Genomic DNA, 13,634 nt, shown 5'->3' on the forward strand with positions numbered 1-13,634 from the left:
TGCAACAGAGGCTGAGCTGAAACCTACCACAACATTCCCTGCAACCCAGGCAGATTTCATAGTTTTTGATACTTTCTATACCACCACCAAGAAAAATTTTTACTTCCCTATCTTTATTCCTTCCACAAACTTCTCTTACAACTGCTCCCTTTGGGGGGGGGGGGGGGGAAAGGAAAAATTAGCATTTACACTTCTATAACATTGCCTTGGCATAAAGTTATTGAATATATATGCACTGCATTGTCATGTTTTTGGGGAAGAGAAAACATCACTGTTAGGGGACATCACTTTATAATGCAAAGAACCAGGCAGCAAGCCAAACCGAGACACTATAGAGCCAAACACATGCACATGGATCTGACCTTCTATAACAAGAGTAAGGGCACAGCTGAGAGGCAGGCAACTTGCATGCCTCAGTTAAGGTAACTGTAGCAAAATGGTTCACATGATCCACTTCGTTTAAAAGCAACAGAGGAAAGAGCAAGCATTAAATTCTTTATTTGCAAGGTCAGAGCTATTCATTTGCCTCCATTTAGTTAAAAGAATGTGCTGCCTGTCGTTGCCTTATCTTTAAATGTCAGCACATGGAGCTTCAGATGATGCAAAGCACTTCAGAAAAAAATCAAATAGCAAACCACACCTTTGTCAAAGAAAATAGATGCATCAGTTCCCCTTCAGGCAGTTTGCAATTCAGATTTATGAGAAGACTAATGTTACAAAGGCAAACAAAAACTTTTAAAACTTACACTGGCAGTTAAATGTTGTTACCTTAAAGGTAATGTCTGGCCTCCACAAAGCTGGAGGCTGCAATGCTTCCTTGCGGATTGCAAGCCTGATGTGAATCTCTGCCATCCAAACAAGGAGCAGAACTACTAAACAACCAGTGAGCTCCCAGTACCATGGTGGTGGCAAGAAACTTAGCATGTGAAGCATGAAGCTTCAGCAAGAGCACCAACTAACGAATTGTTAATCTGAAATTATGAGAAGTCCCATAAACCAAACTTTGTCTCAATACTTGAGACTGAAGTGTCTGCAGCAAATATTTTGCACAGCCCTATCCATCTCCAGAATGAATCACGTATTTTATGACTGTGTTCTGCCTTCTTTTAAGAAAGTTACCTTTTTCATGATCTGTCCCTAATTGCTTAGTTTGGCCATCTATCCACTGGAAGGAGACACTGCACAAGTCCTGACTAATCAAACTGGACGGCTACTCAACTTAAGAATCTTCTCATTGAATTGATGCTTAACTTTAAACAAAAATTTGTAACTGGAACACGTGCTTTTCCAGTAGCATACACACACAAATCTCCATTTCAACTTCTCAGCCACTTCAGAGACACCTGAAGGGCATACTTCAGCACTTTTGTATACTACTACTGTGCTTCCTTTCCCTTCTTAAAAGTGCTTTCCTCTGCAATTCCACATCTTCATTATGCCACACATCAGACCACAAACCTCAAGCAAAAAAAGTCAACAGGGAACAAGTGGTTCAACAGTATTTCAGATAAAAATCAAGCCACAGAGATGAAAAGATGCACTATCCATTTGTTCATGGTCTGTTCAATCTTACCTGTAACACTAAACCGTTTCAAGCTTTAAGGATAGAGCATATGGAATGCTGTACTTGGCAGCCAGAAGCAATATTTACTTCTTTATTCAAATAGCGGAGCCATAAATATTCCCCTCCCCCCCCCCCTTTGTTTCAGCCTCTCCTCCCAACCATACAACAGTCTCTCTCTCTCATGGAGCAAGATTATTCTAGTTTTTTAGGCTTCTTAAAACTGTTTGTTAGAAATGAAGAGCCTGGTTCTTTTGGACAGAACCACGACTTTTGGGAACCACAGGAAGTTTCTGAGATTTGGTAAGAGCATATCTTCAGAGCAAAAATGCTGGTTTTGACACACTCATCTGTAGTAGTTAACAATGGCCACTTGCATCTTGGGTATTTCATTGTGAAGCTTTTTACATGCCAAAATCATAAAGCAAATGCCTGCAAGAGAGAACCGTGGAGAACCAGGCACATGGCAACTCCCTGCAATAGTGCAAACGGCAGCAGATCCAAACCACATCAACGCTAGCTCCAGCTGAAGCAGAGGACTACAAAAGTTGCCTTCATATCCCCAAAAAATGTATTTCATGTTTCCACTAGAAGTAGCCAGGAGGTAAAACCTTACAATCGTGCAGTATCTCCTGTCAATTTTTTTTTTTCTAATTATAAACCATTCATCATGCAATTCAGTCCTTATGGCTAAACTGCTTAGATAAAACATTTTTCACTTTACATTCCCCTAAAAGTCACCACAACCTAATGCTAAGAGGATAAAATATACTGGATTTTTAATTTTGAACCCTGAATTAAATTGTTTGTAACAAACAGTTATCTTCATAAAATTGTCCAAGTCACTCGCTGTCCTAGTTATGATTTATGAATGCAATTTTGAAACTGAGTTCACTAGGACAGTAAGCTGGCAGCATTTTAATAGATGAGAGGATGTGAAAAGGGGGGTAATTACCACAAAAACCCCCAAGTATTTAGCATTACGTGACATTACACTGCACTAACACTTCATTGCTCGAATGTTGTATTTCAGACTGCAAGATGTATGTTCACTTGACCATAAAGTCTACTGTAGTCACAGAAGCTCATTTTCTTCTCCGTACAAAATATATTTTTAAATATATCTAATAACTAATTTATGCTTTTGGCAGATTCTCAATATAGAAAATTCTACCCAAACAAGCTTTCAAGTTTCTGACCAAGTTTCTCTTGGTGTTACTTCTATAATGAGGCTAACAATACAGGACATTAAGCCACATTTTGCATTTTTGTTCTTGGACAACTTGAGATGAGGCAAGTAGACCAAAAAAGCCTGCTGTAAGCTACATTTAAGTAGGTATGATTGAATAAATATGTGAAGCATTCACTTATCAGGAAGTAAGTTCCCACCCCCAATGCTGCAAACGCTACAAGTGTCAGCAAGCAAGTGTATGACGTGGCAAGTTAGGCCCAGCCTCAAATAATGGAAAGAATTATTTATTAAGTATTTTTAAGAATCACCTTACCCTGAAAAACAAATCACATTCACTCCACCTGTCTGTAAAACACAATAGTCTCTTCCATCTGAACCTCCAAAGCATTCTGAAGATAATTTATTATTAACAAAAAGAGAGTATGAAGGTATTTTGAAAAAAATAGTTCATCAATTTCAATGCAGCAACTGGAGGGGAGAGAGAGGAGATCAGCATCTGTCTGGCTGTACAGGGTACACTCGGGCTGCTCCAGGCCACAGAGAAAGGATCACGAATGGCAATTTTCAAAGGGCCAAGACGGGCACAGGCTGAGTCAGCTTTGCACCTGCTGTTTTGTAGCAGGACTGAGCTGGATCACACTCAGCATGGTTGCAAAGAGGCTCTGAAACAATTTGGAGAGCAATTAATTTAGGAGTAGTTTCGTACCTCTCAAGAAATACGCGGCTCTTGCAATTTCTACTTACGTAATTAAACAAGGAACTAGAAATAATTTATACACTTAGCTTGCTTCTTCAGAAGGGAAACAGGTGACAAGCAGGACATCCCTACCTGCTCCAGGCTCCCAGAACTAAGGCGTTTACATTCAAACCACGAAGTTTAGTCTTTGTAGCTGGAGGTTTTAAGGAAACCCAAGTTCAGAACCCAATTGTTAATGAATCTGGACTGCCTTTGGAAAAGCCCATCCCAAATACTTATCATTGCTAATCCTTGCATGCATTTCCAGCCAGTGAGAGCAGAGAGCACTGTCTGGTAACCATCTGCCCTATGGTCAGCACAGCCCCATGGTCACTGCCAAAGGCCCATTCTGGGATGGTAATGTATATTCAAGTCATTAAACAAAGGTATTTTGGTAGAAAGGGTCATATGGAATAACCCAGCAAAACAGACCATCTGACAGCAAGCCAAATTGGTTTTACAAGGTAAATCCAGGAGCTTGGGAGTGTGCACAATTAAACTTCAAAGCAAGAAACTGATGAATCCAAACTGTGGAGGGTACAAGCTGCAGGGGCCTTCATGTTCCTCTTAAACTTGGCAACATGCAGGGCATTGAGTACACTGAGCTGGGCACACCAGGTTCCTCTTCTGAGACTGTCCCCAAAGCGCAAACCAACAGGCATTAAAAATATGGAGCTGGGACTCCAGGGAACATGTCCACATCACCAAATAAGATTAAAACTGCACTGTCTGAGACAACCTATGCCTAGATCCTACTGTGAATCAAAATTCACAGTCAAAACAGCCTATGGAAATGTTAAGTTCAGCTATAGCCATTTAACAGTGTCAATAGAAAGCTGATTAGCAGGTGTGTATTTAAGCTGATTATTTTCAGCTAAAGCTACTGTTACAAGAGTACCTTTCTCACACCTTGTCAACAAATGAATAATTTAACTTAAAAAAACCCACAAAACTCAAACCCAGTTATTTTTAAAGCTACATAAATTTGAAGACCTATGTAATTTTTCATTTCTGTAATTAAATCCACTCCCTTTACATGCTGAGGAGAGCAGTACAGACAGGCTAGACGTGTGACGTGGTTAAGACAAAGGAGCTGCACGAAGATAAATGCTTCACTGAAACCATGATCTGGAAACCTTACAAAGGGAAGCGAGCCCGAGGCTGCCATTCAGATGTTCCTGCAGAACTGACCCAGGAAAATCATCTCTGTGAGGGGACCAGCTGATGATTCCATCCAGCAGCATCCCTGTCAGAGAGCTCTGTGCACTTGAGTGTCACAGATCCATCAGGCACAGTTATATTTGAAGTTTTTTTTCTAGTTATCAACCTACTGAATGGCATATTCATTCTTGCAACGGGAGTTCCATGAATGAGTTCAGCAGGCTGTTAATCAAAGCAGAAAGGTAGCTCAACTTCTGCCAAAGCCCCCAAAAATGGTAATGGGTAAAAGTAGCTTTCGGTCCATCCATTTAAGCTAAATTTTCCCTTTCCAGGTAAGTGATAAACATAGTACCTAGATTGATAAAGGAAAGATAATATTGAAAATGCAAGCCTACGGAAGAGATCTTCTTGCTCCGATAGCAATCCTTCTGAAGTCATTTTCACAATGAGGTAAACAAATGGGTTTGCTCAGAAAGTCATGCTAAGTACAGTAAGAAAACCCACCTAGTTTATAATGTTTATAACACAACTTCGTAGTGATGTAAGAAGCCCATTTCCACACTAAAACTCTAGTTCTGTTGGCAGTTTAGGGTAGCAGAAGTGCTGGCTGCAGCTGATGGGGGACACCGCCCTTCACCCTCCTGCTCCTTCCCCCTTCTCTGCTCCAGCACTAGTGCTCCTTCAGGCACATGCTGAGCCAGGCCAGGCAGCTTTGGCAAAATAGCACTTCAAGCCACTGATTTCAGCTGGCTTAGGTCCCCAGGCAGCTAGCTCATTGCATGGCTGGGCACACAGCTGCCCAGGGAGAGAGATGCAAAGGCAGAGGAAGGCCAGGCTCTTTCAAAGCCAGCCCCTACAGAGACCTGCCTGGAACAACAGCAAAACTGCAGTCCAGGTGCTTCATATCAGCAGGAAGATTAAAAAAAAGCTGCAGCCTGACAGATGCCAGACAGCACCAAGCTCTAGAAAAGCCTCAGGTTTTTAGTACTAAGGTTCTGAGAAAGGAAACACTACATATTTCTGCAGTGTCTTTGGTACTCTCACCTACCTACTTAGACTACAAGTCTTTCTCTGCTTGTGATACTGCCTCAGTTCACACACTTGCAGCTTTATGCAACAACAAATAAAGCTCTTAGAAAGCTGCATTTTAACATAACCTTCTAAACTGGATGACAGGAACAGTGGCAAGTGGAGAAGCTGTGCTCTGTTGCTTCAGCTGGGGAGACAGGGCAACCACTCCCTCCCCACTGCACTTCCAACTCTGAGCACTTACCAGGGAACCTCTGCCTTATTAATCAGTGCTAAAAATTAAATCTGAACATTAAACGCACCACTCACATCTAACGAGACCTACACTCACACTTGTTTGGCTGAGACAATGCTCAACTTTCAAAGCATGTGAAAAGAAGTGTTTCCAACTTCTCCATCAATGTCGTATCCGAAACTGCTCCACATGTATTACTTCTGGTTTCAAAGCTTTTTTTAATTATTTTTTAAAGAGGCCTCATGATAACAGAAGTGTGTTTTTACAGAACACTATCTTTACTTTCAAGTGCTATCATTTTCAATCCAATTACTTTTTACACTTCACAAAATGATCTGGTTTTGAGTTAAATGCAGTTAAATCAAGCTTCAAAGTTGGCTAAACCAGCCCCTGCACATTATAGCTCAATTTCATATTATAGCTGTCCACCAGATGAGTTCAAAGACTTAATCTCATCAGCCTGAAAGCATTTCCTTAATTTTACACTCATCCACCTTCAAGTCACTACAGCGAAAATGCAGATTTTGTGCAGTATATTTTACAGGTTTATGAACGTTTTGCCAGCAAATCTCTAGAAGACAGCATACAAACAAGTTAGGGATCAAGCAGAAGTATACATGCTGTCAGCCATCCTCCCATTTTTAAAAAGCGAGTGCTTGGGTCATCAGATGCATGTTTTGCAAGGAGGCCCCGCTAGGCGCAGTCAGATCAGTGCCAGGAATTCAGTGAACCTGGGGTCACGCTGTCAGGGCTCCACAGTGCTTAAAGCTTCTGAGTGGAATTCAGTCAGGGAATTAAATGACTGTCATTACAATACCAGGGCATCTGTCTTTCTGTTTTGCTTCATTTTTGTTCTAATGAAAAATACAAAAATAAATTCTTACCTAGTTCTCCTCGAAGGTTAACTAGTTCTTGAGATAACTCTTTACGCTGTTTCAGTGCTTCCTCCCTCTGCAGAGAAAAACAAACAAATGCAAACATTTGGTTACCAGTGATCTGAGCGGGGCACCTTCCAACAATTAACTTACATGTGTTCTGCAGGAAAACAAGAGGCAGGAACAAGAAGCCATGATATGAATCACGATAACAGTTCATCTGTTACAATATATACAGATGTTCTTCTGTTGTTAAGGAAGTTATACTTTAAAACAAAGAAAAGCTTTTTCCAGGATAACACTGCAATTAAAATCCTACTTTGCAGCAATTAATTACATATTTTATGGTGGGTGTAGCAACACAAGCCTCCAGAACAAATCAACTGATAGCTGTGAAGGGCACAGAAGTACAGTGTATAAGTGAAAGAGGCATGCATTAAATATTTATCTTAAGCTTACTCAAACACAAAACCAAAAACTTTGCTAAACACTCACTCTCCCATGAAGGAAAGGCACAGCCCTGTTCAAAGTTGAATACAACCCACCCTTCTGCTCACAGTTCTTAATGTTAAGATAGACAGTGTTTCTTACACAGAGAGAACCGTAAGGAATCTGTGAACAGATCATAACAAAGCAGAAGCACCCATCTCTCTCCTTTTCCCGGGAGCTGTGCCTCGGCCAGGGAAGGTGGCCGGTCAGGCCCCTGTGCCCCCAGACCTGCAGCCCAGGGAGCGGCACAGGCACAGCCACGGCAGGGCTGCTCCAAGGCTCGGCACCGCCACCCCACACCCATGGCCACGGCGTGGGGGTGACAAGGTCCACGCGTCCTCCTGGCAGGGTGCTTCACCTTGCTCCCTGCCGTCGGCAAAGCTGTGAAACAAACACTCATTACCCTTGCTGCAGCACACTGAGAATAGAGGCACAGCCTGCTGCTAGAGCAGCCCATCTTCCCGCGCCGGCAGCCCCCCGCTCGGCCCCCCGGCCCTCATCGGCGACGGCGGGCGGCGGCACCGCCAAGCCGAGCAGGTCTGGCCGAGCCGCAGGCTGGACCTTGCCTCCGCAGGTTATCCTGCTGCCGCGCCGGTCGCTCCCGACAGCGGCAGATACTGCAGCTTCTGCAATTGGCACAGGCAGCCAGCGATTACTTAAAGCCACAGCCCTTCTTTTATGAAAGGCGAGCCCAGACATTATTAGATCGATCGATCTCCGCTTGCTCCAGCGGCAGCCGGGATCACAGAGAGAAAGAACACTGTCCTTCTCCGCAGGCCTTTCGAGCTTGCTATACGCTGCTTTCACACCTAATTTGCTGATGCACAAATAAGCCACAGGAGGCCTGAGCCGAACGGGAGACCCACAGATACAGCGACTTTGCTGCTGTCAATGCCCACGCTTATGTTCATAGGCCCTGTGCGTGCAAAGAGCTTGAAACTCATTTTATATACTTTTCTTTTAGCTAGGATACATTAGGGGCAAGAAAAAAAGAAAAAAAAAAGGCAAAAAAAAGAGGGGGGGGCAACACCCCCCAAACACTGGCCCAAAAATCACACAGACTTGTCCACAATTGACCACACCAGAGGAGCTCACAGACTGGTAGGGCCACACCTGCACCCGCTTTTCCCCAGGAAAAACCTCGTCTTTACAACAGATTCCCGTTTCCTCTTGGTCACTCTCACTGCAACCTGACCACAGGCTACTTACTGTCTTAAGAGCACCCTGTTCTGGAGGCAGGGAATACTCACTGCATGCCTGCAGAACAAATAAAGCAGCAGAATACGCCATTCTTAAGAAAAACTACAAAGAATGAGCACCCAGAAACCAGTCATGTATTAAGGTCTGACAGAAGACTAATCAAAATGAGTAATTTTTATGCTACACACTCTCATTTGCTGTAAGTTTTATTATTAATTATATTATTATTCTGCAGCTGTAAAGGCTGGTTAGAAGAACCAACCAGGCCTTTACTAAAAATATTTATATTTTTTATCTTGTATGGGAAAGATTCCCTTTCAATTACTCAGTTTAAGCAGTCTTAACAGTTATTTGGACACTGACACATTAGTAGGGCTATTAAGTAGCTGTGCTGCAATTTTATATTAAGCACTTAGAGGCTTTTTACAGTGGCAGTGGGCTATGATTGAAAACCACACCTAGCTCTCGATGGTAAATCTCAGGATACCAGAGAGCTCAGTTATTGAAAGGACTCACCCTGGTCTTCCCTGCTTCTCTGCTCAAAAAGGAGAGATGAGTCATCTCACTCCAGCTTAACACCTGTGTTCCCACTATGGACACAGCATCTCATGATGAAAACGTGAATGCTGCATCCTTACATGCTGGGACACAGCCATGTAGTGGATCTATAGTCAAGTTAACTACCAAAGCACTTATTTTCATGCTGATGGGATTTTCCAAAGCTTTTGCAGTAACTTAGTCTACTACTGAAGTATGTACAAACACACATAGGCGATTTTTTTTCCTTTAGTGTCCCCTCCCCTTGGTTTGCATATTCATTCTTTCTTCTAATTCTCAGTCATCATCCTTGAACCTGCTTTCTTCCTGCCCACACTGTTAGTAAAACATATCACATCTTCCCTAATGACTGGACCACGCTGCAGACCCTTTGGAAAGGGTCTTTCTTGTTTAGTGTTTCCAAAGGGTCTTCTTCATGGTCCACACATTTTGCATTTGCTTTTAGTTAAAGAAATTTGATGAGAAAAGGGCATGTGAGATCAGAATATACTAAGGACTAACAAGAGGCCGAGACTAAAAACTCAATATAAAATACACTAACGTTGCTTTAGTAGATTTTTTTTAATGTTTCTTGGTTTTTACTGGTGGTGTTTAACCTGTTGCCTCAATCTTTAGCTTGCCCATTCATAGTTTCATAAATCCAAGAAATCCAGACAGACATGTATCATCACCTCCTGTTAAAGAATACATTCAGAAAAAGCTAGCCATAGAGACTGCCAGCCTAAAATAAGACTAAGTTGCTAAGCAGCCCCATGAAGTAGTCAGACTGACTAGCAGTTAATCTAGCACACTTTTATCTAAGTTCTGAGAGAACTGAAGCTCCAGGTATAAGGTTTCCCTAAGAAAACATGAAAGTTTCCCAAACCTGAAATCTAAGTGCAGTAAAATACCAAAAGCACTTGAATAGTCCAGTTAGGGCCTGTCTTCAGAATTTAATTTAAAGAAAAGTGTGCATGTGCTTTGAGCTGGAATATCCAGTAACCTGCTAGTTTATGTTCAGTAAGATTCTAGTAGAAAAATCAATACTGGAAATCGAAAGAGCAGAACCAAGTGGAAGCATACAGGATCAAGCAATTTTGGCACTGTTATCCAGATAAATCTGGCAATACGGATCATTCTCAATTAGTTGTCCGAGACTCAAGAAGGGTCTTCATACTCATTTACAATTGTTTCCAGTACAATTTATGAATTTAGGCCAAGATAAGGTAGATTACTTGGTACCTATTTTTCTTCTTTAAAAAGAATCTGTTGTAGGTTGAGCTCTAACCAAAATGTTTTCCCTGCTATAACATGGAAGCTATAGGAAGGAACAAGAACAGAGCTTGAGGATAAAAGGTTTGCCACAGGCAATATCAGACAATGCATCTCTGCTATTGGATGCTACAGAAGAGCTCTCAGTATATAAAGAAGACTTGGACATTTCTTGTTACGTGAAAGATTAGCCAGTTAAAAATCCTTCACGTTTTGAAAATTTGACAAGCAAGTTTCAGCGCGATGTGTGCCCCATAGCAAGGACACTTGTGAGGGTGTGATATGCTCTGTTACAACATTTTTGAAAAAGATGAAGTCCAAGGTAGGATGTTAAAGAACATGACAGTTTCAAGATGACAAAAGTTACCAATTCAGGAACGGAATAAATTATGAAATTTGTCATTCATGTTTGTTTTGTTGGCAGTTATGCAGCCCAATTACAGGCTTAAGAGCATTTTTCCTGGCAACCAGCTGTTTTTGCTACAGCTTGAGATTCAAACAGACCAGCCTAGGGTCATTTTAGATACAAACAAGGGTGAGGACACATCATTGTCTGAACAGTTTCCATCATTCTGCTTTAAAAGCAGGAAGCTCTACAAAAGCTCATATTCCAGAATGAACAAAAGAGATATTTGTACCAAGCACCCAGCCTTCCTGGCTATGTACCTATAAAAAAATCTCCACATAAGACAGAAAAAACATACCTCCAAGATGTCACGTTCTGAGCAGTTCTCAAGCTGGAATAAGTGGGCATTCCTCAACCATCCCACAGTTCCTTGGCAGAGGAGCACACAGTTTTATAGCAAACACGCAACTTTATTTCCTTGAGAGGATGTGCAACTAGTCAGACTACTGATTTCAGGTTTCTCTGCACACTCCTACTGTTGGGCAGGTGGAGTGGCAGTGGTGTGGAAGCCCCATGCTCTGCCTGCAAATCAAGGCTTTGAGAGCCACAGATAGGCTGTGCCTGGCCAGAAAGTCCTAATTACCTTTTGCAAGTTTTTCCTCCATGTTAAGAACTGCAAGTCCTCCAACAATTACTCAATATAAAAGAGCAAACCATGGCAGAAAACGGATTTCGAGTATGTGTGTCCAAATAAGCTAACACCGCCCATCTGGTAGTAATTATCCACACATCATAGTTCCCATTTTAAACAAGCACACTCCTTTGGGAAATGAAATATGTACTGTTTTGGAGCTGTACTAAAGAAGGAAAAAATTCAAAAGAACAAACACTGAAAAGTTCACATTTGTATACCAAAATATAAGGAGTTGTTTTCTTTTTAAATTTCAAGCAGCTATGTCACACTGGTATCAACGTGATAAACTACCTGCCACAGTTGCCTAGTCCACCCCATTAACAGATTCAGAAGAAGCATTGTGGACTGCTGCAACCAAAAACTGCAACGCACTAGTACATTGCAAAGGAAGAAACAACTCACTTCTAGTCTGTGAAACATCTCAGGGAATCAGATCGTGTTGTGGACTTTTCCCATGACGCAAACATATAGTAACTACACTGGAATGCACATCTCTTAATGCTGGGATGCAACGTGATGCCTGCCCAGAGAAGGCAGAGAAAGGGACAATGCTGGTCCCAAGCAGCCTGCAGCACATGGACAGGCAGCCACAAGGCCCAGGCAAAGGGCAGCAACTGTACCCGTCACTGGCATAACTGGCAGGTGGAAACATCTCTGACTGGGAAAGCTGTAGATCAGCCTTCTAATTTTCATCAGCAATACAAAACTTTGCAAACAAGTAATTTCAAGACTCAAAACTTACAGGAGTAGAAAATTAAGTGTTAAATATAAAAGCACTGTGATTTTTTTTAAAGGCATTTTATTAGAACAGACTAAATAAAATTTGTTCGGAGCGCACAGAACAAATCAGTGCAAAGAATGGAAGCACTTATGTGTGTTTTATTGTCATATATAGGGCCAAATTAATTTTATTTTGGGAAAAGAAAGCCTGGTTTTTGCAAGCCATTTGCTGTCAAACTAAACCACAAGCACTTACTCTTAAACTAAAGAGAGAAATGCTGAGCATCTAAAAACATAATAAATTAGTTTTAATGAATTATAAAATTGCAAGCACTTCTGTAACATGTATGTTTAGACCTTACAAGAGATGAGCTTAGGTTGAAAAAGATCATAATTTATATATTATTAATACTGGTACAGTCTCAGCTGTCAACAGGATGAGTCTTCCTCATTCGAGGAGATACTCCTCTTGGGGACAAAGCATTAGAAATTAGAATCTACTCCATCTTTGTGCAGCACCAGTCATGAAAAGATGGTGATCATCATTGGCTGTAATGTAGAAATTGAGTCATACCTTTGCATAAACTCCAGTCACTCATGTGACATCAGCTACAGCCTGGAGGTAATTATCAAGAGGTAACAAAAGGGCCATTCATATCCGCTTTGCAGTATGACATTTGCCTTGATGATTCTGGTCCTTATACCACAGAATTTCTACCAGTCCCTGTTCCTTCTTCCCTGGCAAAACCCAATCCTCTAAATAAATCTTCTAATTAGAAATCAGCAATTTTAGAAATTAGTTTCTTTTAAACTCACCTCCTTCCTACCTCACCTCAATCCCCCTTGAGAAGTCATTTCTCCTGCATCACTCGGTGCAAAAGCAAGCTAAAGAAATGAGCCAACAAAGTAGCACAATAAACAGGATTTACACTCTGCTCCATGTGTATTTTTGAAAGGAACAGCAGACTATTACTGTGATAAAATGAAAAGGTCATTAACCATCTCCAGTCAATAAATATAGAGTGAAAGGACTACTTCTAATTTACTCTTGGCCTCGTTTGTGTAACGCACCGCCTTCTTACTAAGTGAAATAAGCGATCAGTTTTCACCTTGACTTACTACTTCAAACAGAATTAAGACTCAGAAACAACACTTATGTGATTAGCTGACAGAGACTCACAGTAATTTCTAATATTTTATGTCTTTTATTTGCTAGGTACCTTTATGGAGAATCAGATGGTTTTTTCCCCGACGTTTAGTGTGTGAAACACCAAAGCACAGAACCAGTCAAACAGGATTCCCATGAGTCACTATGTATTTAACATGGATTTACTTGTGGGCTCTTCATGCTTTTACAGGCATTACGTGGAATTATTAGGCTCATAGGGATCTCTGTTTTCCCATTTAGAAGTGATGTCCACCTTCACCTTGCAGAGTTAGGTCCTGATGTATTAATACAGGCTATTTAACTTCTCTGTAACTGCCTGGTTTCTACTTTACAGGGCTTCTGAACTCTAATATTAGTTCTCACTTGTCACACAGAATGACTCCTTCCTTCCCTGTAAAACTCATGATCTCGTAAAAAGT

At 41.4% G+C, this 13,634-nt stretch overlaps 1 protein-coding gene across 10 annotated transcripts in view; it reads right to left on the bottom strand.

Annotated features, from left to right (window-relative positions):
- Positions 1-13,634, bottom strand: part of MTUS1 (microtubule associated scaffold protein 1) — a 135,480-nt gene that overhangs the window by 12,660 nt on the left and 109,186 nt on the right. For 9 of the 10 annotated variants that reach the window (XM_027635667.1, XM_027635668.1, XM_027635664.1 and 6 more), the window contains one exon: positions 6,799-6,865. In XM_027635667.1, the coding sequence (XP_027491468.1) occupies positions 6,799-6,865 (67 nt within the window). Of the gene's footprint in view, positions 1-6,798; positions 6,866-7,681; positions 7,863-13,634 lie in introns of those variants that run through there. The other variant, XM_027635673.1, reaches the window with a different exon arrangement.

The sequence above is a fragment of the Corapipo altera genome, unplaced genomic scaffold (assembly GCF_003945725.1).
Source record: "Corapipo altera isolate COAL_440 unplaced genomic scaffold, ASM394572v1 22b, whole genome shotgun sequence".
Classification (NCBI taxonomy): Eukaryota; Metazoa; Chordata; class Aves; order Passeriformes; family Pipridae; genus Corapipo; species Corapipo altera.